We start from the raw sequence: 26557 nt of genomic DNA, 5'->3' as shown, positions 1-26557 counted from the left end.
CACTGAAGCCAATTCAAGAAAACTAGGAGATTCTTCCCTGCCTTCTGAAGACAATCAAGCAAACTCTAAGAAACTGCAGTAGCTCATGACTCCGCATAATCACAAGTAACTAGCAACTTACTCTCAGCAACTGGAAATGCACTCTTGTCTCAGCAACCTTTCAAGTACCCTTTTAAAGGGCTCGCCACATTTCAATAGCCTGTCCATGAGGGTGATGACACTGTGAAAAGAAATACTTACTGGCATCAAATCTAACTCTTTGGTTACAGATTTTATAAGCATAGCATGTAGTCTAACCATCCATATCCATTTCAAATAATGGGCGAGAAAGTGGGCCGTGTAGCGCCTGTCGTTTTGGTGCTATGTGGCCTCCTAAAGTGCCAAGATGGTGTCTTGGCTGCGCTCGCACGTTTCCAGTGTGACGTGCGCTGGACGCCATCTTGGTATAGGAGTTAGCACATGCGCAAATACCGAACGCTGGCAGCATGTAAAGTAAGGAGAAAATGGATGCAATCAGTGTGCAATGCTGATTTAAAGTGATAAGTCCCAAAATGGTGTCTAACGCTCAGCTCAGTGCACAGTCTTAACCCCGACCATCTGAACGTGTCTTAGAGTGCCTGGAGGACCACCCCACCAGCGCTATTTAAAGGGACCATGCAGGATTTATAGGTTAGTGGCTGGTTTATTGCTTCTGGCTGCTGATGCATTTGTAACTGTTTTTGGAGGTCTCCTACGCTTGAATACTAGGACACGGGGGCATAGCCTAACCTTTAGAGCCAGGACGTGCAGGAGTGAAGTTAGGAAATGCTTCTACACGCAAAGGGTGGGAGAAGTTTGGAATGCTCTTCTGCAAACAGCAGTTGATGCTAGCTCAATTGTGAATTCTAAATCTGAGATTGATAGATTTCTGTGAACCAAGAGTATTAAGGGATATGGGGCTAAGGTGGGTATATGGAGATAGGTCACAGATCAGCCATAATCTCATTAAATGGTGGAACAGGCTCGAGGGGCTAAATGCAACTGCCACTTGCTGCCTCCTGTTATGAGCCACCTTCACCTGCAAGAAAATGGGATGTGTGTATGGTTGATGTGTCTGTCATGGTTGAATAGCTGCCAGCGTGTGTGGCCTTTGACTTGTGGGTGGGCAACTTGCAACAGTGGTAATGTGTGTGGGTGAGAGGAAGCATCTGATTGGAAGAGTTGAGTACTGATGGAAAGAGTTTGTTGGTATGTGGGTGATGGGGGTGTAGTGTGTGGAGCAGTGGATGCGGCTAGTGGTGTAGTTGGTCGGAGATGTCACTTGGCAGTTGGCCCCACTCACCTTGACCACTCGTGTCAAAGCATTGAACTTCTTGCTGCACTGCATCCACCATGTTCGTGGTGCTATGCGCCTGGCATTGACTTCATCCCCCGCTGCCACCCACTGCCTTTTGGGCATATGTCTGGAGGGCCTCTTGCACCCCCCCCCCCCCCCCCGCGGATATAGTATGTCCCTGCTTCTGCCCACCTCTTGCACTAAAGCCTCTTGTGCATCAGCAGAGAACCTTGGTGCACGGACTCTCACAGGCATGGTACAAACTCAGATCAGCAGATTGGTGAGGTCTGGCATGCAGATTGGAGGATGTGGGGTTTAGTAGGGCGCAACCTTATTCAATGTTTTAACATAACTCATCAGTTTGTAAACATAGGGATGGGACCTGCATCTGTGTTTTACGTGTGCGATGTCTGATCTCCGTTCAGACTCCATGCAGACAGCAGACTGTTATTTTTAGCAAATTACGGGTACCAGCTACCTTTAAGAGATTTTAAGAGACATTCTTCCTTTAAGAGATTGGATGGTGAAAAGTGCGCATTTACTTGAATCGACATGCAAGGCCTGGATTTCAACGCTGCTTGAAGGTGAGTACTGAGGCCGGACAAAATTCTTGTCCTGCCTGCGCAGGGGCCATTGGGCGCGGGTTAATAACGGCTCGTGCTACCTACGCCCAATAATAGGTTTTATCCAACTTTTCCCCCAATGTATCTAAGCGATGCACAACCCCTTCATCATTTTAAAAACTTCAATCATATCATCTCTCAGCCTATGCTTCTCTAAGATGAATAACCCTAACTCTTGGAGCCTATCTTCATATCTAAAATTTGATATCATCCTGTTCACCCTCCTTTGCATCTTAAAGAGCTTCACTGTCCGTCACCATATGCAGGAACCAAAAGTCAACTCAGCACTCCCAAGTGCAGACTTTTCAGAGCCTCGAATAGCCTAAGTAAAGTATGCTTTGCTTTGTTCTTGTTTCCTAACCATGTTTGATTGCCCAATATGCAGCCTATTTGTTGTTTCCAAGAGATCCTCCACAGAGTATTTTGACTGTATCTTTTTGCTTCTGATATTGGTTTGTCTGTAAATAAATCCAAATAATAATTTTAGCTGAAAAAACCTAAAAACTTATTTGCTTTCCCTGTAGCCACCTCACATTGATTGTGCATTCCAACAAGTGATCAGTTACTACCCCCAGGTCTTTTTCTTGATCCATTACCTTAAATAGATATCCCTACATGGTTTAAATATGCCTTGTGTTTCCTAACTCCAAGTGCATGTTTACATTAAAGGACACATGACACAGGGGCCCATTCACCTAACTTATCTAAATCAGCTTGCGACCTATTTATTTGGTCTAAGTTACTAATCCCTGTGCACATTCTTGTACCATCAAGTTTAAAAATGTTTCCACCTAGATCATTAATGAAAATGATGAACAGATTTTCTGTTAATATGGATCACATTCAGTCAACTTGAGGCTAGGTCAATTGAAAATTTCAAAACGAAGATTGTTATATTTTTGTTAGCTAAGGGTATTAAGGGATATGGAACTAAGGTGGGTAAATGGAGTTAAGATACAGATCAGCCATGAGCTAATTGAATGGTAGAACTGTTCGAGGGGCTGAATGGGCCACTCTTGTTCCTATGTTACGTCCTCCCAGCGTGATACCTGGTATGTGGACTTAGTGTTTGTCCTCATGTTGAACATTCCCCCACCACCCCCCTCCACTTCACCGTCTCTGGGTATGTCCTGGATGAAGGACACATTCTTGATAGTAGACCATAATGGCCCAGAATTTCCTGAAACAGTCTAACTGGCAAGTGATGTCAAAATTTACATTCAAATATACGCCTATATTCCAGTCAGTGAGTTGCGGCAAAATATCCTGAGAATCTCATTAGCCTCGGAGCGTAAAACAAGTGGAAATCACATAAACAATCAGGGCCCGAGGAAAGCGCTAATCTTACCTTTCGTTTGAAGTTTAACGGTCATTTATGCATATTGGGAACAGCATGTTTAAGAAAAAGTAATGAAAAAGTTTTTCAATTTTTAATCCAAATCATTCTAATGCCAGAAAGATGCATCCAAAGATACAGAAAATACATTTCGGGTCTCAATGAGGAGGATTTTTTTAAAAATCACCTAAAAATCATCATAACACATCAGAAATATGGCTTTGGCTCCTGCTGCGTCTGACATTTTAGATGTAAATTTATAGCCCATTCAGAACTGGCATAAATTCAAGAAATTCCCGTGAGATCCATTTTTGCACGGCGCGGAGCTATATTAACAGAGGGTCTGTCAAAGGTTTTGTAGAATTGGTGTAAAAGACCAAGGAAGTTCGGGCATAGTGTAAAAATGAGCATAACTCCCCGAATTTCTTTTGTGCTGAAAATTTTCAGGAAATTCCAGCCAGTGTGTTTGTTTTTGCAGTTGCAGGTCATCGATTTCAATGATCACATCTGAATCATAATTCTTCCTTATAGCTTACTTCCCGCTTGTTAAATTGTTAAACTGTGATTAGTGACTAAGATCTGCAGCCTTCCTGCCTGCTCTGAAATGGCATGAAAAATTAGTCTGTTGAAGACTTTAAGGGCCAACATTAAGAAACTCACCCCATAACTCAAATGTTTAACCAGTTTTTCAGGATTATTAGGAAATATCTTCAAATTGACAAATAGCAATGAACTGACAAAATCTTCTGTTTTGTTTTAGCTAATCAAACAAGAACAAGTATTAGTTTTATGTATTATTGCACCTTAAGCAGTATTTATGAATATGTTTGATCCTTGTCTTTTCTTGGATACCATTTCCTGAAACATGATTTTTCAAAAAAGTTTTTTAAAAAATCATATTTGAATCCAACTACAAATCTCAAAGATAAATTGTTGTGTGGTAGATCTGAAAATGCAATAAAAATGTTATTGATATTTCTTCAGCTGCTGATGCAGAAAGATTGTTATGATATAGCTCCGCTGTACAATTTTTGCACTAACAATGTTGTCATTCAATAGAAAAAAATATCACATAAACCTTAGTTTAGCACTCTGTTCAAATTCTGCATCATGCCCTGCCAACATTGATTCATTTTTTTTACCAAGAAATGTCATTGGTTTATATTTGTCTATTTTTCTAGTCTGTAGGTTCCTTTAAAGAGGATGCATTGTGATTATCTGTTGTATTTGTGTTTCCTAAGTATTAGTATGCTAAAATGCATAAATATATCTTAATAATGAAGCAGACTTGAAATCAACACACCATTCAGCATATGTTATAGCTCTGATGTGTGATGCTCCCACTCCCCCGGCTTGGATTGCACATTTGGATAACCACCTCACATACCCAATTCGCAGTGTGTTGAATTTTGTGAGGTGCAGCTCTCGAGGGCCACAGGATAAAGTGCTGTAGGCAAGCAGTTTTTAATTTAACTAATTTAGCTGCAAAAATGATTCAAATAAGGACCCTTTGGATCCACTCTGGATTTCACAGCTTTAGCCAAAGTGTACACCTCAACTGTACCAAATGAAAAGAAAGACTTGCGATTATATAGTGCCTTTTTTGACCTCAGGATGTCCCAAAGCACTTTCCAACCATTGAAGTGCTTTTGAAGTGTAGTCACTGTTATAATGTAGGAAACGCAACAGTCAATTTGCCCACAAACAGTAACGTGACAATGACCAGATAATCTGTTTTAGTGATGTTCGTTGAGGGATAAATATTGGCCAGGACACCAGGGAGAACTCCCCTCTTTTTCTTCAAAATAGTGCTGTGGGATCTTTTACGTCGACCTGAGAGGACAGACAGGGCCTCAGTTTAACAACTCATCCGAAAGACAGCACCTCCGACAGTGCAGCACTCCCTCAGTACTGCACTGGGAGTGTCAGCCTAAACTATGTGCTTAAGTCCCTGGAGTGGGACTTAAACCCATAACCTTTTGACTCAGAGGTGAGAGAGCTACCACCATACCACCGATGGGTACATAGCCCTTAACAGGCCTGGCCTGCTTTAGCCTCATCCTTAAAATAAGATTGCTGTTATTTGAGTTGTTGGCAAACTTTTTTTTTTCCACTGTGAACGTTTATTCACAACAGTATTTAACACCTTGCATAGCTTGTTTTTGCCTGTGCATTTCTGCATTTTGGCTAGAGCCTCCAATTTAAAATTTCCATCATTTTCCTTGGAAATTGCTGCTGCATTAAAAGTCGCAGCTAACAATAAGGGTGGGCATTCTCACGATGCTGCATGAATTTAGATGAAAAGGAGAATTTCATGAGGGGACAAAGTGCTCAGGAGAAACACCCCAGGCAGTATGATTGCTGCGGAGCAGAGTTTGAACCCATGAACTTCATTACTCAACAACAAAAACTTACATTTACATAGCGCATTTAACGTAGAAAATATCCCACAGCGCTTCATGGAAGTGTAATCAGATACAAATCTACATCAAGCCAAAGAAGGATATAGTAGGAGGGATGACTAAAAGTTTGGTCAACGATGTGGGTTTTAAGGAGGGTCTTAAAAGAGGAGAGAGGTGGAGAAGCAGAGAGGTTTAGGGAGGGAATTCCAGAGCATACGGCCCAGACAGCTGAAGGCACGGCTGCCAATAGTGGGGCGAAAGAAGTGGGCGATGAACAAGTGGCCAGAATTGGAGGAGCGCAAAATTTTCTGTGGGCCTGGAGGAGGTTACAGAGACTGGGAGGGGTGAGGCCCCGAAGAGATTTGAACACAAGGATGGAAATTTTAAATTGGAGGCGTTGGGGGACCAGGAGCCAATCTAAATCTGTGAGCACTGGGGTGACGGGTGACTGGGGAACAAATATATCGGCCCAAGAGAAATTTCTATAATTTGCTGCCCTTTACCTTTGGCTCGACCTGGGCCCTTTGGAGTGGCAGAGTGACACTTGTTATTTTACTAAAGTTGTGTCAGTGATTGCACAACCATAATCGACCTATATTACAACTGTCTGTTCCCAGATGCCTTATTGGTCCATTGAAGCTATGTAATTGTAAATCATGAATTAGTAATCAGGGACCATTGAAATGCAAATTTCCCACTCCCTGCCCCACTGTCCTACTCCCCACCAATATACACGACTTCCTTCCAGAGTCTAGGCCCCACCCCACACACCCCCTGCTTCCTTCTAAACCCAAGGGCCCGATGTTACCAGGGCTACGGGTTCTCAGCAGGGGGGCTATTGGGCGCGTGGGTAACGCGCCCGGCGAAATCAGTCTGCCCCCCGCGCGATCGTAGCCCAATTGGATCCAGTTACCTGGTCTTCCGGGTTCCCCACTGCTGATCTGCGCGTCGGGCGGGCTGCGCATGCGCAGTAAGGTCTGTCAGCTGGAGGAGCTCTATTTAAAGGGGCAGTCCTCCACTGACAGATGCTGCAACAAATAGAAAAAATCACAGCATGGAGCAGCCCAGGGGGAAGGCTGCTCCCAGTTTAATGATGCCTCACTCCAGGTATCAATACATGGGGTGAGGAGGAGGGGGAGGACAGAGATCTTCCACCCGGCGGGCGGGAGGAAGCGGCCTGCCTCTGCCACCAGGAAGGCCTGGCTCGAGGTGGCAGAGGAGGTCACCTGCACCACCAACATATCGTGCACCTGCATACAGTGCAGGAGGTGCTCCAATGACCTCAGTAGGTCAGCCAAAGTGAGTACACTTACTCATTCCCTGACACTCCGTCTGCCACATCACCACCCCCACCCCACATCTCCTTCTGCACTGCCAACACTACTCTGTCACATCACCCCTCATACCCACTCAAACCTCATCCTCATCTTACCTGCACTTACTCACCTCGCCAGTACTCATCCCGCCACTACCACTCAACCCAATCCTCATACAATCTCATGGCTCTATCTCATACTCACCCTCTCGTGCATCTCTTTCACAGTCAGCCTCGCTCAACCTGCTACTACCTGTGCTGCAGCCACAGGGCATGCATCACATATGTGCAGTAGGCAGCGTAAGGCAAACATGTCGTGAACATGAAGGGGATGCACAAGGGTGTTTGAGGGTTTGTCATGGTTTTTACTTATATTGAATTTCTGACCAACTCACAACACATATTATATTGGCACCACTACTGCCATGTCTTTGCGAATCTTGTCTGGTCTGTGCAATAATGCCCTTTCCTGAGGATCACTATGAAGACCCACAACTGATGCCACCCATTTTGTGACTGCAGAGTGGGTGTAGGTGTATTTGCAGGGCTCTTTTGTGCAGACGGCTGAGAGACGTTGGCGATGTCCCCGGTTGCACCCTGGAAGGATGCGGAGGAGAGGTTGTTGAGAGCAGTGGTGATTTTGACAGCGACAGGTAAGAAGATGGTGCTCGGGCCAACCGGGAGCAGCTCGGCATGAAGGAGGCTGCAGATGTCCATGACTACATGTCGAGTGACTCTGAGCCTCCGTGTACACTGCTGCTCAGAGAGGTCCAGGAAGCTTAGCCTCGGTCTGTGGACCCTGTGGCGAGGGTAGTGCCCCCTCCGACGCATCTCTCTCTGCAGTTGCCCTCCCTCCTGCTGTATAGGTGGATGTGTCACAGCACTGTGTTGTGGAGCTCCACGTGTCAGAGGTGGACGGCGTGGCTGGTGAGGCTGGTGATGCTGTTCGTCCTCTGAGGAGGTCATGACTGCAGCTACGGCGGCCCACATCCAGAAGGTGTACATCTGAGGGGGTCCGCAAGGTAGGTACATGTCTCTGGACCCCGGGGTAAGTATGCAAGTTGGTGACTTTGATTGTCAGGAGGAGGGTGGTGGAGGCCAAACTTTGTCCCGACTGACAGAGTGGCCTCCTGCAATGGGTGAGGGTCTCCCCCCCCCCCCACCTGTCAAATGGACCTTTGCAGCTGCCACAGGCTGACAGCTGCAACACGTCCATTTGAAGTGGGAGTGTTTCCCCCAGTGTGGGAAACAGTCCGAGTTTGCTCTAAAATCCCACCCCTCCGCACATAATCCCTTAATCAGTTCAGTTAATGACCTGAACAAGCAAAGTAAATAGCTTTAAGTGGCATCCCGCTGGCTTTAATTGCCTGCGGGATTCCCACCAGCGGGGGCTGCGCGCGCACACCGGCGCGTCAGTGGGGAACCCGGAAGTGGGCGTGTTGGAGTCGGGCTCCCGACCCACTTTGGAATTCTCCGATTTTCGGAGCCCCCTTGCGAGGAACGCACCCGATAGCGGGTGCTAAAATGAAGCCCCAAGTGGTTCTGTGGTGGTCAGATTCTTCCAAAGGCAGTTTGAGAACTGGGCTGATGGCCAGAGGCGTTTCACCACAAGGGCAGATGGGATTTTCTGCAACTGACAGAGCTCTACGAGCCCCAAGTCTGTCTCCGGGTCTCTGTGGGAAGAAAAACAGTGAAACATACAGAGAGGGACAGACACACAGAGAAAGGGACAGAAAGTGTTCAATACGCCTGTGTTTATAATTTCACAAAAAATGGAACAGCAGTAATCTTCCCCCATATAAAGAAGCAATGAGAGAGGGAAAGATACAGAGAAGGAGGTAGAGAGTAGGAGATACAAATAATTAATTGTGGGGTATAAATTTGACTCGGGCGGTACTGCAAAATGGGGTCTAGCGAATTGGCCGCCCGTTTTACACCCCACCTGAATTGAAGTCAATGGAAGAGAAATTCAGGTGAATTGCTAAACAAAATGATACCCACAATTACTGTTTTGTCCATGAGCAATGGGAGATTAATGACATTATATAAAGCCTTATTTGGTGCATGATTTGTTGTCATCAGCCATTAAATAAATAATAAAGTACTAAAAAACCTAGACAGAATAATAATATTTGTGCATAATAATTCTGTATAATAATTCATTCTTGAATGGTGATGGACATGATTTAAACTTACAATTGCCAGACACCATGGGCTCGATTTTCAAAGTTCAGTGGGATGGCAGCGGTAGTGGGCAAGGGGGGATCAATGGGTGCGCGGGTAACCCGACTAATAAAATCCCACCGTTTCCCACGTGATTGTGAGTTAATTGGTGGCCCTTGACATGGCTTCCGGGTTTGCCGTCCAAAAGCTGCGCAGTGGGTGGACTGCGCACCCACATGACAGACTGTCAGCTGGAATGGCTCTATTTAAAGGGCCATTGCTCCAATGGCTTAACACCAAGAGACACAATGGAGCAGCGCAGGGGCAAGGCTGCTCCAAGATGTAATGATGCCTCTCTGCAGCAGCTACTGGCCGGGGTGAGGAGGAGGAGGGAAGTGTTTTACCCCACGGACGGAAGGAAGTGCCCTGTCTCTGCCACCAAGAGGGCCTAGTTCGAGGTGGCAGAGGAGGCCACCAGCAGGAGCAACATCTCCCACACTTGGGTCCAGTGCAGAAAGCACTTCAATGACCTAACTAGGTCAGCAAAAGTGAGCACACTTATTGATTCTCCTGCATTCCATGCTCCACATCATCACCCCCCTCCCCACCCCGCCAACTCATTCTGCACTGCCAAGACTACTCCATCACATCACTCCTCACACCCACTTAAGGCTCATCCTCAACTTACCTGCATTTCCTGATCGCTTCCTCACCTCCCCATTACTCACCCCACCACTACCACTCAACCCAATCCTCATCCAATGTGATGGCTCTGTCTCATACTCCCCCTCTGATGCACCTCTTTCATGGTTAGCCTCATCCAAAGCAATGCATTCATCGGCTGGCTACTTCACCATCACTCACTCACACGTCTGTACTTTCTCCCCTTCCAGGTGAAGAGAGATCAGAATGCGTGCGAGAGGGCGAGGACTGAAGGGGGGCCACAACAATAGTGGTCCTCACAGAGGCGGAGGAGGAGGCCCTGGAGATCAGCCGCTCCCTCGAGTGCCTGTCCTTCAGGGACACCGAGACTGGCACTCCACAAACATCTGGTGACACAACTTTAACATTCATCACACACAACATGAATTGATGTTAACAATGCCTGGCATGTTGAACACCTCAGTATGCTCATCGCAACATGACACATCTGTGATCATGCTTTATGTTGCCTTCTGTTCTCTTACAGGCCCTTCAACAACCGCAGCGATGGCAGAGGGTGATTCCTCAGAGGAGCTCCAGGTCTCTGAGGGTGCACCATCACATCTTAGCGAGCCATCCACCAGCGCAGATACTCACACCTCGGTGGGTCCTAGTACACAGTTAGTTAGGTTGGCATCTGGAGAGTCACCACAGACATGAGCACGAGCAGACACTGGTGGCAGGGGCAGCTGCGGAGAGTCTGCATCGGTCGGAGCTATGCTCAGCTGGATGCAGATGCTGAACCTCAGGGGCCATCCTTTAAAAGGAGAATGATCGAGGGACAGCAGCACATTTGTGAGGTACTGGAACTGGTGCCACGCGCACTCTCCACAATAACGCAGAGGATGGAGGAGTCCAACTCCTGCATGAGTGGAATGGCGGCACAGGTAAGTGCAAGAATGTCTGTGATGGAGAGAATAGCAGCCTCCATTGAGCTTCAAGCACAGCTCACAAATGAGCCCATTCAGACTCTGACAACAATCATTCGGACTCAGGGTGAACAACATTCTGCCGCCTTAAACAGGCAGACAGATACGCTAGCACTGGCCTTACAAGGCTTCACACATGTCCTCAAAACTGTTGTCCAGCAGAGTGGTAGGAGTGGTGTGGGCCTGACCCAGAGGAGGGATGATGGTGAAAGGGAACATGGAAGTGGGGATGCCACTCAAAGCACTCCCACGTCTCACCCGTTGCCCCCCTCTCAACCAGTACCCCCAATGCTGCCTCCTCTCCAGGTGGCCAAGTCTGCCCCTGCACAGGTGCAGGTGGAGCAGTCTTTGGAGGGGCCCTCATGGGCTCCAAAACCCAGAGGGTGTAGGCCCAAAGTATCTAAGCAGTCAGGGCATGAACATGAGCAACCTGCCACTACCTCTGCTGCAGCCACAGGGGATGCACCATGTAGAAGTGGTAGGAAAAGAAGGACTAAGGATTTGTGATCACGAAGGGTATGCACAAGGGTGTCTGACAGACTGTCATGTTTTTCATTTATATTTGTTTTTTGTTATATTCACATTAAATGTTATCATTCTCACCACTACTGCCGCGTCTTACCCATTCTTGACCGGCTTTTGTGATAGGGCCCAATCATGAGCTTCACCTTGAACGGCGACACTTGATGCTACCCATTGGGTCACTTTACAGTGGGTTTATGTGTAGTTGCAGGACTGTTTTGTGCAGGGAGGGGGTGCTGGTGTTGGCGCTGCTCTTTCCAGGTGGTGAGAGGACTGGACTCTAAACACTGTCTGATGTTAGGAAACCGTTCACACATCAGTGACTCCCTGGCCTCACGAGCAGCCAGGTGAGCCACTGCTGTGCCCAAGGGTTCGTCCTCCTCCTCCTCCTCTTCCTCCTCCTCAATGTGGGTGGCAGATGTGAATGGGGCCTCCTCAAGCAGTACCCCTCTCTGTTGTGCCATGTTGTGCAGGACACAACACACTATTATAACGCGACCCACTCTGTCTGGTGAGTATTGAAGCGCTCCCCCAGAACGATCAAGGCACCTAAATCACATCTTGAGCAGCCCTATAGCATGCTTAATTGTAGATCTGGTGGCGATGTGGCTGTCGTTGTATCGACGCTGTTGCTTGGTGATGGGGCTCCTCAGAGGTGTCATGAGCCACGTGTGCAGGGGATATCCCTTGTCCCTGAGGAGCCAGCCCTAAGGGTGTTTGGCACTTGGACGAGGTCCGGGATGTTGGATTCCCTCAGAATGAGGGAATCATTGTAACTGCCAGGGAATCTGGCGCACACGTGAAGGAATCTCTTGCGGTGATCACAAACGAGTTGAGTGTTGATGGAGTGATACCCCTTTCTGTTGATGAACAGTCCTGGCTCGTGTGGAGGCGCTCGTATTGTTATATGGGTACAATCGAATGCACCCTGCACCCTTGGGAAGCCAGCCACAGAGTGGAATCCCACTGCCCTGTCTGTCTGGCTGAGGTCGTCCATGGGGAAGTTGACGTACTGCGAGGCCCTGCAAAACAAACCGTTGGTGACCTGCCTTATGCACTTGTGTGCAGACGATTGAGAGACCCCGGCGATGTCCCGGGTGGGATCTTCCAGTGATCCGGAGGCGAAGAAGTTGAGGGTAGTGATGACTTTGACAGCGATGGGTAATGAGATGCTGCTCGGGCCAGCCGGGAGCAGCTCGGCATGATGAAGGCTGCAGATGTCTGCGACCACCTGGCGACTCATTCTCAGCCTCCATATGCACTGCTCCTCAGAGAGGTCCAGGAAGTTGAGCCTTGGTCTGTAGACCCTTTGGCGAGGGTAGTGCCTCCTGCAACGTCACTCTCTCTGTTGTTGCCCACTGTGCTCATGTGTAGATGCTTGTGGTGCAGCACTGTGTTGTGGAGCTTCAAGTGGCAGAAGTGCACACCGTGCCTGGCGAGGCTGGTGATGTTGCTCGTCCTCGGATGTAGTGGTGAATGCAGCCATGGCGCCCCCCCCATCCTGATGATGTCAGTTCGAGGGGGTCCGAAAGGTTGGTAAATATGTGTCAACACAACAATTCTCTGTGGAAACTCAGAGATCTCCCAGCCAAAAATTTGTCTGAAAGACCAGAGTGCCCTGCTGCAATAACTCACCTTTTATCCCCATCTGCCAAACAAGCATTTCAATATCCAACTGGCTGCTGGCTGAAACACGTCTCCTAAAACATGGAGTATTTCCCACAGCAAGGGAAACACACTGAGGCTGAATGAAAATCGGTCCCCTGCCCCAATCACCATGAAATTAAATAGTTCAAATACTTAAAGTACCTAAATAACTCTGTTAACTATCATCCGCTGGCTTTAATTGCCGGTGGGACTTCCACATTTGTGAGGCGCGCTTGCAAACAGACACATCAGTGGGGAACCTGGAAGTCAGTGGGTTAGAGCCGGATTCCTCACCTGCTCGGGATTTCCTCGATTTTCGCAGCTCCCCTGCCCCCAACCCACCCGCAATTTCCTTTGAAAATCGGAGACGATATAGTTGCGTGACTCATAGGCCCTGACTTTAAAGGGGGTCAGGTACGATGCCCGTGAGCCCTGAAGCGGGCAGCGAGCCCGAGGAGTCCAGCACGTGGAGGCTTGGCCGATCTTAACAGCCGGGCCTCATTACCAAAAATGTTCTCGCTGATCCGCCCGAACCCAACTACATCCATTACCTGGGCGGCAGGCGGGAGCGGAAATTCGGTGGCAGGAAGCCGCTGCCGGGAACCCAAGTAGGTGATGAGGGGGCTCTGGCCGCTATCGTGTGGTGGGGGAGGGGAGAGACCAAGGCAAAGGAGGCCTGAGTCTTCCTCATGAGGCACGGAGGAGTACTCCTGTTCGTCCTGGCCCACAAGGAAACCTAAGATTAAATTTAAAACTTACCTTGCTGGGCCTCTTCTGGCCCACAATCCCCCTCCCGGCAGATCTGGCCTGGGGGGGAAGCTGTCTCTGCTCCTCCGCTCAGGCCTCCAACTAATATTGCAGATCAGGTCTCGATTACATCATTGGACCCGATCTGCATTTTTAAAGAAGAACCCCGCATACTTCCTGCGGGTGTCCCACTCGCCTGCACAGAAGAGCAGATTAACATCGGGACACAGCAGGAAGGCAGCGGGACCAGAGGGGGTAAGTTACTGCCAGGCGGGGGGAGTTAAAATCAGGCCCATGGAATCAAATTTGTTAGCAGCTAGATTTAAGCAGGGGAAACGTGTCGAATCTTAGAAGTATTGTTTATAAAATCAATGGCTCATTGATAGATATTAAGTAATGACAAGAATAAACTGAAATGTTTTTGTGTAGCCAAGTACTCCCTGTTTCAGTATTCCATTTAGACAACCTTTACCTTGCAATATCTGGTTTGTAATGCTTACTTGATGAAGTGTCATCTCAGTTTAAAATGAATGTGGCATGTATTGAATAAAAGATGATTGCATTGTGTGCATCAGCTTTTTATGCACTTCTGATGAGACTATGTTGACATTATACAAATGTTTTTTCATGCACCTCAGTGAGTACTTAACCAATTCTGTCAATTACAAGTTTGGTTTGAAATAATCATTTTGAGATTGGATCATGTACAGTAATTTAAAATATTTCTTAGCAGAATGAGAGAGAAGTTAGTGAATTAGTTTGGGAATGCTTGTTAAAGGCAATTTTATAGTAAGATTATGCAGTAGGCTAGGTTTTCCTCTGGAGAGAAATGCCATTCTTTGATCAATGAAATTGTGGGAAGTTGTGACTTTGAAACGTGTGATTTTTGAGAACATGATTTTGTTATTAGGAATATAAAGAAGCCTTCTAATCATGATGTATCTGCAATAATAGCTGTGGCTCAGTGGGTAGCACTCTTGCCTCTGAGTTTGATGGTTGTAGGTTCAAATCTTCACTCCAGAGACTTGAGCATAAAATCTATGATGATACTCCAATAGAGTAATGAGAGAGAGGTGTTGTCTCTCAGAATGAGATGATCAACTGAGGCCCTCTCTGCTCTCTCAAGTCAGAGTAAAAGATCCCATGGCACTATTTTGAAGAAGCATAGGGGAGTTTGCCACCTGTGTCCTGACCAACATCACTAAAACAGATTACCTGGTCATTATCACATTGCTATTTGTGGGAGCTTGCTGTGCGCAAATTGGCTGCCACGTTTCCTACATTACCACCGTGACTATACTTCATTGGTCCTCCTCCTTTAAGATGCTCCTTAAAACCTACCTCTTTGACCAAGCTTTTGGTCACCTATCCTAATATCTCCTTATGTGGCTCGGTGTCAAATGTTGTTTAATAATGCTCTTGTGAAGCGCCTTGTGATGTTTTACTACGTTAAAGGCACTGTATAAATGCAAGTTGTTGTTGCTGTTGTTGTTGTGAAGTACTTTGAGTTGTCCTGAGGTCATGAAAAGGGCCAAATAAATGCAAGTCTTTTTCTTTCTTTTAATATTGGTCAAGCAGTTCATGAGCCACTTAACCAGTGTAAGTGACAAAACAACAACTTGTATTTATATAGCACCTTTAACATAAAGAAACGCCCCAAGGCGCTTCACAACGAGGCATAAGAAAAACGGACACTGAGCTCGGAAGAGAGAGATTAGAAGAGGTGGCCAAAAGCTTGGTTGAATAATGGGTTTTGAGGAAGTTTTTAAAGAAGTAGAGAGGGAGAGGTTTAGGGAAAGAGTTGCAGAGAGTAAGATTGAGGTAGTTGATGGCTGCGGCACCAATGATGGGCCAAAGGGAGAAGAGATGGTCTAAAGACCAGAGTCAGAGGATCAGCGCAATCAGGAGAGGATGTAGGGCTGGAGGAGATTGCAGAGGTTGGTAGGGAAAGGTCACAGAGAGATTTATAGATGAGGGCAAAGATTTTAATGCATTGGGGGACGGGAACCAGTTTGATCGGCGAGGATGGGGGTGATGGGTAGAACCTAGTATAGGACACAATATATTTTGGATAATTTGGAATTTGTGGAGGATGGGAGGCCAGCAAGGAAAGCATTGGATTTAATGAGTCTGGAGGTGACAAAGACATATATTAGGGTTTTAGTGGCAGAGGGGCTGAGGTAAGTGCAAAGGTAGGCAATGTTCTGGAGGTGATAGTAAGTAATCTTAGCAATGGATAGGGTATGAGGTAGCACAGCTCTTGATTGAACAGGATGCCAAGATTGAAAACATTCTGATAGTAGGGGATGGAGTCATGTGGCAAGTTGGAGGCTGGACTGAATACTTAGGTCTTCCTCTTGTTGAGCTGAAGGAAGTCAAGACTCATCCAAGATTTGATGTTGGACAAGCAATCTGAGAGCATGGAGATAGCTGAGGGACAAAGAGCAGTGGTGGAGAGGTAAAGCTGAGTATCATCAGTGTGCATGTGAAGGTTGATTCTGTGCCTGTGGATAATGTTGCTGAACGCAGTATGTAAATAAGGAATAGGAGTGGTCCAGGGCAGATCCTTGGGGGATCTTGTGTGGGAGAGGGAAGAAAAGCCAATGCTGGAGATGCACTGGCTGCGTTCTGAGAGGTAGGAATGGAACCATGTTAGGACAGTCACATGGAACTAGACAATGGAGGATAAGCATTGAAAGAGGATGCCGCAGTCATCCCTATCAGCTGTGGTAAGGTCAATGAGGATGAGGAGATATGGTACACCAAGGTCAAGGTCACAATGGCTATAGCTTAATGGACATCTGTTAATCCAACTGTGGAGTGCGCAGTTTTTATGGAAAATGGGTTAACAATAATTCAAAAACCCCTGATTTCTTTATGAGCCCTTGCATGTAATTAGGATGTAAGGAGGGAGGTATGATCCACTGGAGTTGTTATGGGGGTTGCTTAGCGGCTGGTGCTTCCTTTGATGAAGATCACAAAGAAGGTGTACATCCCAGAAGAAGCTCTTTTTATATCGTTGACCTGAAACCTTTTAACTTTTAGCACTTTTTCACAAATATTTATCCGGGAAATAAACCACATAGCTAGAAATTTAGGGGACAATTTTAAGCTAGCCCACCATTCAGGAAGCTAACGGGATCGTGTGCAACGCTGATTTTACACCCGGCCCGATTTTACGCTCCATTGATGTCAGTGGAGAGTAATATAGAGCGGAGTGTAAAAAGTGTTGCTCCTGATCCAGTCAGTTTCCTGACAGGGGGGTGAAGTTAAAATTACCCCCTTAATTTCTGACAATGAAAATATAGATTTTAAAATGCAATGAGTAAAATTTCAAGTATAAATGGTACATTTATACATAGATAGATAACTTTTTGGCAACCAAAGGTATTAAGGGATATGGGCCAAAGGCAGGTATATGGAGTTAGATCACAGATCAACCATGATCTTATCAAATGGTGGAGCAGGCACAAGGGGCTGAATGGCCTACTCCTGTTCCTATGTTCCTATGTACATTAAGTTACATTCTTACAACACAATAATGACCCCCATCGTAGAAGGCAGAAATAAAAAGATGAACTGGTGGATGTAGGTGGGATGGAAAATGAGGACAAGGCACCATGTTATCAACAGAGGATAAGAGTGAGTGAGAGCAGAGGGTCAGGAAACGAGGTAGATACAATCAAGGCCTTCACAAACACTGACATGGGAAAACCTCTGGCAGGAAAAAGGAGGACATTTCAGAAGCTATAGCATGGAAAGTTGAGCAACCAGGTCAGATACATGAACGATGGAGAAACTGAGGAAAAAGGGGGACAGTGCCTTTGCAGGATGAAGAATTTCATTATTGCTTGCTGGATTTTGATCTCTGAATTCATTCAGGGTCATCAAAATGTATAATTTTTGTGGCTAACAAACGAGCAAATTAAGTTATTAATGCCAACAGATCTTTTTTTAAAAGAAGCTTAACAAATTACAAGTGTGCTCCAGCATCCAGTGGTTGGTTGTGGGTTTCTGCTGGTATTTCTCACATGGTAAATGGTCCCTCATATGGTCGGTGATATAGAGGCTATGAAAAAGGCTCAGAGGAGGGCCACATGAATGATTCCTAGCTTAAATAATCTTAGTTACTCAATAAGACTTAAACAGTTGCGCCTATTCACCTTAGAGATGCGTAGACTTCGGGGTGAGTTGATAAAGGTATATAAAATAGCTATAAAGAGCTAGATTATGTTACTACTGATAGATTATTTCAATTTGATAGATTAGGGAAGACCAGCAGTCATAATGTATAAATTACGCAAGGGTGGGGCTAGGTTAGATGTTAAGTGGCCTTCCTTTCCCAGAGAATAGTTGACCTATGGATCAAGTTGCCAGCTCATGCTGATTCTCTGAATACTTTCGAAAGAGAGCTGGACCAGTTCTTGGCTAGGGTAGAGATTGCGTCTTATAAAAGATAGGTGAAATACCAGCTAATATGAGCCTGGACTAATTTCAATCACCTAAGGGGGTAATATTAATGACATTAACAATTTTCTTTTTTTATTTTGAACTGTATTGGAATATTTAATTGCTTTTCCTTCCCTAAATTCTCTCTGTATTTGTCAGAATGTTTGAAAAAATTCATACACCATTAGGGAAAGTTTCCTCAGTGCGTTATTTGTAGCCTATTGGTAAATATGTTTACAAAGTACATGTTTATGATTTGACGAAAATAACAAACATAAAAAATTCCCCTTCTTGTTCTGTACATTCAAAGCAATATAACTCAGCAAGCATGAAGCCAATTTTTTTAATCTTAAATGTAAAGTTTTAAATTAACTAGGACAGAGCACATTGACTTTAGAAAAAAGAAGACTTGTATTTATTTTTTTTTATTCGTTCATGGGATGTGGGCGTCGCTGGCGAGGCCGGCATTTATTGCCCATCCCTAATTGCCCTTGAGAAGGTGGTGGTAAGCCGCCTTCTTGAACCACTGCAGTCCGTGTGGTGACGGTTCTCCCACAGTGCTGTTATGAAGGGAGTTCCAGGATTTTGACCCAGCGACGATGAAGGAACGGCGATATATTTCCAAGTCGGGATGGTGTGTGACTTGGAGGGGAACGTGCTGGTGGTGGAGTTCCCATGTGCCTGCTGCTTTTGTCCTTCTAGTTGGTAGAGGTCGCGGGTTTGGGAGGTGCTGTCGAAGAAGCCTTGGCGAGTTGCTGTAGTGCATCCTGTGGATGGTACATACTGCAGCCACAGTGCGCCGGTGGTGAAGGGAGTGAATATTTAGGGTGGTGGATGGGGTGCCAATCATGTGGGCTGCTTTGACCTGGATGGTGTTGAGCTTCTTGAGTGTTATTGGAGCTGCACTCATCCAGGCAAGTGGAGAGTATTCCATCACACTCCTGACTTGTGCCTTGTAGATGGTGGAAAGGCTTTGGGGAGTCAGGAGGTGAGTCACTCGCTGCAAAATACCCAGCCTCTGACCTGCTCTTGTAGCCGCAGTATTTATATGGCTGGTCCTGTTAAGTTTCTGGTCAGTGGTGACCCCCAGGATGTTGATGGTGGGGGATAGCGCCTCTCACAACAGGACATCCCAAAGCACTTTACAGCCCATGAAATACATTTAGAAGTATAGTCATTGTTGTAATGTAGGAAACACAGCAACCAATTTGCACACAGCAAGATCCCACAAACAGATAATGACCAGAAAATCTGTTTTAGTGATGTTGGTTGAGGGATAAATATTGGCAAAGACACTAGGCAGAATTCCCCTTGGCAGACAGGGCCTCAGTTTAACGTTTCATCCGAAAGACAGCACCTCCAACAGTGCTACACTCCCTCAGTACTGCAGTGGGAGTGTCAGCCCAGATTTTGTGCTCACATCTCTGGAGTGGGAATATGAACCCACAACCTTCTGGCTCGGAGACAAGAGGTGCACCACTGAGCCACAGCTGACACCTGAGATCTGACACTCATCTTCGCTCTTTTCATCATTAGAAATTTTACTGACAACCAAAGGCAGGTGAATGGAGCTCTGCTTTCCTGATTAGAGACTGGTGTAAGCAGACTTGCACTGCTCCAAAAATGGTACTGAGTATCTGATACCAGCTGTATATCTGCACCATTAGAGAATGCATACCTCTGATTTTCCAAGTTACTTCCTTTACTTTATCATAATGATAATCTCCACTGACGTCCCAGTGCAGTATTGAGGGAATGCTAAATTGTCCAAGTTGCTGTTTGTATGAGATGTTAAACTGAGACTTTGTTTGCCTATTTTGTGCCTAAGGGGCACAGGAAAGATCTCATGCCATTATTCACAGAGTAAGGAGTTCAACCTATTTCCTGGACAACATCCCTTCCTCAACCAATACCACCAATAACAAACTAAGTGGTCATTCATCTGATATATTTTTGGGGAATATTGCTCTTCATAAAATAGATACCTTGCTTGCCAACACAACAACAATCACTGGAGCTCAAAATAATAAATTATATGTGAAGTTCTTTCAAATGTTTCTGAGCGACATGACAAGGCAGCGTATAAATCAAAGTCTTTGTATTCTTTTAATAGCATGCTGACTAGATGTAAAGGTGGAAAATTAACCAGCTGGTCCATCAAGCCTGCCCCACACCATGATGGTCAGAGCATCACGAGTAAACACTTCCTTCCCCCTCTCCCCTGCCCCTCCCCCCCCCCCAGCCCAAGGCAGCCATGTAATCTCCTGGGAGAGGCAAAAAACAGAAAAAACCCAGGGAAATGGAAAAAATATTCTGGAAAATTCCTCTCCAATCCCTCAAGCGATCGAAACCTGTCCAGGAGATCACATGGACCAAGTGTTATCAATCAAAGCACTATGTGTTTCTATATGATGCGATCTCTGCCCAAGTCAAGAACTGGTCCAGCTCCCCCTTGAAGACATACAGAGAGTCAGCACTCACCTCTCCAGTGGCCTACTACTCTCTGGGAACCTTTGTCGAGGGGAATTACAGAGTCCAAAAAATAGTATTCCATAATTACAAGAATAGATCCAATAGCAATTTCCAAGTCCCCCATTTTCACTGTGAGAATCAAGGCTTTGGCATTTAGAATCCATAACAGCAGTTGGAGCATTCATGAAAGTTGCTTATACTGTCCCAATGGCCTGTGCATATCCACAGGAGATGGCACCACGTGTTCGGTGGCAGATCGCACTGCATGCAGCTGTCGCTTCATGACATTACAATGGCATCAAGATGGCCTTGACTATCCGAGTGTTGGACTCCGCTAATCAGACCTAGGAACATGGGAACAGGAGGAGGCCATTCAGCCCCTCGAACCAGTTCCGCCTTTCAATTAGATCATGGCTGATCTGTATCTTAACTCCATCTACCATTACCTCTTTCCAATATAGTATGCATGCATCAAGTGACTACAATATAATGCTAAAACAAAAGCAAAATACTGCGGATGCTGGAAATCAGAAATAAAAACAGAAAATGCTGGAAACATTCAGCAGGTCAGGCAGCATCTGTGGAGAGAGAAACAGAGTTAACATTTCAGGTCGATTACCCTTCGTCAGAATTAGAAGATGTTTGAGATTTAACAGTTTTTGAGCAAGTACAGAGCCAGGGAAAAGAGGGAGGAAGGGGAGGGGAGGAAAGAACAAAAGGGAAGGTCTGTGATAGAATGGAGAGCACGAGTGATTAAATGACAAGAGGGATGATGCTATAAGGCAAGGAGGGTGGTAATGGCAACAAAAGAACCATTACCAGCAGCTGCTGTCCGAAAAAATGGGAGCAGTGTTTATAATCTGAAGTTATTGAAATCAGTGTTGAGTCCGGAAGATTGTGAAGTGCCTAATTGAAAGATGAGGTGCTGTTCCTCGAACTTCCATTGAGCTTCATTGGAACAGTGTTGGAGACCGAGGACAGAGAGGTCAGAGTGGGAGTGGGACAGAGAATTAAAATGGCAAGTGACCGGAATGTCAGGGTCATGCTTGCAGAGGTGTTCAGCAAAGCAATCACCCAATCTACATTTGGTCTCCCCAATGTAGAGAAGACCGCATTGTGAGCAGCGAATACAGTATACTAAATTGAAAGAAGCACAAGTAAATCGCTGTTTCACCTGGAAGGAGTGTTTGGTGCCCTGGACGGTGGGAAGGGAGAAGGTGAAAGGGCAGGTGTTGCATCTCCTGCACTCGCACGGGAAGGTGCCATGGGAAGGGGAGCGAGTGTTGGGGGTGATGGAAGGGTGGACTAGGTTGTCGTGGAGTGAATGGTCCCTTTGGAAAACTGAAAGAGGAGGGGAAGATGTGTTTGGTGATGGCATCGTGCTGGAGGTGTGGAAATGGCAGAGGATGATACGTTGAATGTGGAGGCTGGTGGGGTGGAAGGTGAGGACAAGGGGGACCCCTATCATGGTTCTGGGATGTGGAGATGCCGGTGATGGACTGGGGTTGACAATTGTAAACAATTTTACAACACCAAGTTATAGTCCAGCAATTTTATTTTAAATTCACAAGCTTTCGGAGGCTTCCTCCTTCCTCAGGTGAACGCCGTTGGAAACAACAACGTTCACCTGAGGAAGGAGGAAGCCTCCGAAAGCTTGTGAATTTAAAATAAAATTGCTGGACTATAACTTGGTGTTGTAAAATTGTTTACAATGGTTCTGGGAGGAAGGGGAAGGGGTGAGGGCAGAAGTGCGGGAAATGGGACGGATGCGGTCGAGGGCCCTGTCAACCACAGTGGAGGGGAATCCTCAGTTGAGAAAATGGGAAGACATATCTGAAGCACTGGCGTGGAAGGTGGCATCGTCCGAACAGATGTGACGGAGACGGAGAAACTGGGAGAATGGAATAGAGTTCTTACAGGAAGTGGGGTGGGAGGAAGTGTAATCAAGGTATCTGTGGGAGTCGATGGGCTTATTGTAGATATTAGTTGACAGCCTATCCCAAGAAATGGAGATAGAGAAGTCGAGGAAGGGAAGGGAAGAGTTGGAGATGGACCATGTGAAGGCGAGGAAAGGGTGGAAATTGGAAGCAAAGATGATGAAATTTTCCAGTTTGGGGTGAGAGCAGGAAGCTGCACCGATACAGTCATCAATGTACCGGAAAAAGAGGTGAGGGAGGGGACCTGAGTAGGACTGGAACAAGGAATGTTCCACGTAGCCCACGAAAAGGCAGGCATAGCTAGGACCCATATGATATAGTGCTGCTGCTCCTTCAATAGCTTCAATTTGAAAGCAGGCCCACTAAATTCAGGGGCCTCGACCGTGTACTGCTGGTCTTGAATAGTATGAATTTTTAATACACACATCTATATTGATTGCATTTCTAACAGAAGACAGATCTGAAAGAAATGTGCTGAAAAATTATGCAACTTCATTGTGCAGAATACACATGAACAGCAGTTGTTCTCTTTTGAAGTTCTGTAAAGAATCCCTAACTCGAAAGCTATCAGCTTCCGTTTGAAAAGATAAATAACACATTCTGCATAACAATTGTGTCTTGAGAAGAAAAACCTGATACATTTGCTTGTCAGAAGCCATTTGGGTGCATAAAGATGTCAGTCGGCACAAAAGTTATAAACTAAATGTTCAAAGAACCCATCAGTTTAACTACATTGTCTTGCAGCACAACATAGGTGCTGCAATGCTTACTTACATATTGATGAAAAAGAACAAATCATTTGGTCGATCAGCCTGTCAGGGCCCATCACTTCCGTCTATTTTCACCCTGCTGGGAGAGGTAGGTTATGTCTGCCTGCTATGGTGGCTAATTAATCTCGCAGAAGTCTGCTGTAGCTGTTTGCTTGACTGGGTGGCACACACCTAACACATGACCTGTGGCAGCCAGCTTGTGTCTTGTGCTTTTTCGTTTGTCAGCCAAATTTCGATGAAACAGTTCACATCTGGACAATGAAAGTCATCATTTTTGACACTACTTTTGCGTCGAAGGAACTGTCTTGTCTTGTCTTGTCTCTGCTTAAAAATCATCTCAGTGCAAGTCCAGTCTAGACAGTGACATTTATTCTCAGATTAGTTTGCCAGATGAAAGAAGCTGATGCTCCATCTTGAGCATATGATAAATAATACCGAGCTGGTAATTAGTCTCAGCTGTCTAATAAAAGGGAGATGGAGCCAGTGACCTGGTGACTGCAAAGCTCGATTTAATTTCAGCCAGTCTAGCTCATGGTTGCACGTCTATTTAACACTTGACACCTACAGCAGTGGGAATGCCTTGACTGCGCTGTTCTGCAGACAGCTGATGCACTTCTAACGACTTGGTTTCTTTTTTTACAGTGAGAGATGTAGACAGACATTACGAGGTCATGTCGATTCTGTGAACAGCATTGAGTTTCTTCCCTTCTCTAACACGCTGCTCACCAGTGCAGCGGACAAGACCCTCTCTCTCTGGGATGCTAGGACGGTAAACAGAACTTTTTTTTTCATTAGATCTTCCTGTTGTAATAAGTCACTGTCAGAGCTTTATTCTGATAAACTAGAAATGGTCTGAGTTTTTTACATAGAATTTACAGCACAGAAACAGGCCTTTCGGCCCAACTGGTCCATCCCAGTGAATATGCTCCAGCTTGTGTCTTGTGCCTTTTTGTTTGTCAGCCAAATTTAGATAAAACAGTTCACATCTGGACAATGAAAGTCATCATTTTCGACACTACTTTGGCTTTGAAGGAATCTTCTTGTCTTGTCTTGTCTCTGCTTAAAAGTCATCTCAGTGCAAGTCCAGTCTAGACAGTGACATTTATTCTCAGATTAGTTTGCCAGATGAAAGAAGCTGATGCTCCATCTTGAGCATATGATAAATAATACCGAGCTGGTAATTAGTCTCAGCTGTCTAATAAAAGGGAGATGGAGCCAGTGACCTGGTGACACCAGCCTCCTCCTGTCCTACTTCATCTAACCCTATCAGCATATCCTTCTATTCCTTCCTCCCTTATGTACTTATCTAGATAGATAGGGTTTGATTACCTTTATACCGTGTCAAGCAAGATGACAAATGATCCAGTTCCATTAGGGAGGTAGGCTTGTTCTTTCTTTAGAACATAAGAACATAAGAAATAGGAGCAGGAGTAGGCCATACGGCCCCTCGAGCCTGCTCCACCATTCGATAAGATCATGGCTGATCTTTGACCTCAACTCCACTTTCCTGCCCGATCCCCATATCCCTTGATTCCCTTAGTGTCCAAATATCCATCGATTTCAGTTTTGAATATACTCAACTACTGAGCATCCACAGCTCTTTGGGGTAGAGAATTCCAAAGATTCACAACCCCCTTATTCTTTTCTTTTGTACTTCAATTAGTGCACTGCACTTTTTTTAAAAGAGCATGTTATTATTTTATTTAAATGCTTTTAAAATTTTGGCCGCTGCGCTTAATCACAGACTTTCCACTACGAACTCATTCATTTTGTTCTTCCATTCGCTCATGCATAATTCATGAAAACCTCAAGCTTCTATGACCTTTCATTTTGATGATTTACTTATTAAAGATGGTGCTCTCTAAGGCAATCTTGCACTGTCCATTAAGGTATTCCTACTGTGATAATAATCTTTTTTCTGAAACAAAACAAATAATGCTGTACCCTCCGAAGATGTACTACTGGAGTCAGGATTTTGAGTGTTATAACAAAGTGTGTAATACCGGGATAATTTCCTGACATTGCACTGCTGGTGAGGAGTCTCACACGTACTGCTCACAATTTTCCAATTGTTCAAAACAAAATTTTCAATTTACGTTCTTGACAGGCGAGGCTCCCAGATGGGAGAGCAAAATCGGAAATGCCCCTTATACTAAAGGACCCATAGCATAAGAATGCTGAGTAATGAGAAAGATTAAATGCACAAAACTAATCATTAAAACATTTCGGCCAAAGATTATACACTGACAAATTTATCACCACAGTTATACTTTACCCAGATACTGTTAAAGTTTTGATTACTGTTTTTGCTTTACAAATGATCATAAATGTCCATATCAAAAAGATGGGGCAATGGTGGCCGTGCCTTCAGCTGTCTAGGCCCTAAGCTCTGTAATTTCATCCCTAAACCTCTGCCTCTCTACCTCGCTCTCCTCCTTTAAGACTCTCCTTAAAACCTACCTCTTTGACCAAGCATTTGGTCACCTGCCCTAATATCTCTTTATGTGGCTCGGTGTCAAATTTTGTCTGATAAAGCTCCTGTGAAGCACCTTGGGACATTTTACTACATTAAAGGCGCTATATAAATGCAAGTTGTTATTGTTGTCTGTATTCTAAGTGTGCTTTCCAATACAAGATGGACTACTTCTGCAATGTCATTTGTGCAATCATATAACCTCAAATCTATGGTGATCGTATCAGTTGTACCCCATGTAGTGAAACATCAAGCATTCCCCTGCCTCTAGATAGGAAATCTAAAGTCCTGAATGTGTGTGATACATGTACAAATTCTAACAGGTGGTTTTTTGGACATGTATCACCAATTGTAGTGCATTTGTACTGTTACAAGATGCAGTAATTGGCTCCCTAATGGGTAACGTAGGCTTCACAATGACTTGCACACTGGGCCTAACCTGTTAATTTAGAATCTAACAGAAACAACAGAGACTGAGTGCTCCTTGATTGACTGCTACTACAGAGGAAGTCGGCACACAAATACCAGCATGCCTTCTGAAAACCTTCCCCAAACCCCACAACACTTATAAACTCAACTCCTGGAAATATCTCTTCTGTCTGTTTCTGCTTCCACAATTCAAGAGCTGGTGACCATTTATACGTTAAAAAAAAGACTTCCATATTGCCACACTTTGCAATATCTTCTTAGCAGAATTATTCAGAATATTTACAGAAAGAAGCACAGCCTTGTTCGCTGGGAAGGAGAGGAGCTGA

At 45.4% G+C, this 26557-nt stretch overlaps 1 protein-coding gene across 1 annotated transcript in view; it reads left to right on the top strand.

Annotated features, from left to right (window-relative positions):
- LOC137323411 (sperm-associated antigen 16 protein) overlaps nt 1–26557 on the top strand; it is a 982420-nt gene that overhangs the window by 647186 nt on the left and 308677 nt on the right. Inside the window, exon 13 of the mRNA XM_067986887.1 lies at nt 23972–24098. Within this exon, the coding sequence (XP_067842988.1) occupies nt 23972–24098 (127 nt within the window). The remainder of the gene's footprint in view (nt 1–23971; nt 24099–26557) is intronic.

Source organism: Heptranchias perlo, chromosome 7, assembly GCF_035084215.1.
Source record: "Heptranchias perlo isolate sHepPer1 chromosome 7, sHepPer1.hap1, whole genome shotgun sequence".
Taxonomy (NCBI): domain Eukaryota; kingdom Metazoa; phylum Chordata; class Chondrichthyes; order Hexanchiformes; family Hexanchidae; genus Heptranchias; species Heptranchias perlo.
The sequence above is the reverse complement of the archived record's forward strand: the minus strand, read 5'-3'. Positions and strand labels throughout refer to the sequence as shown.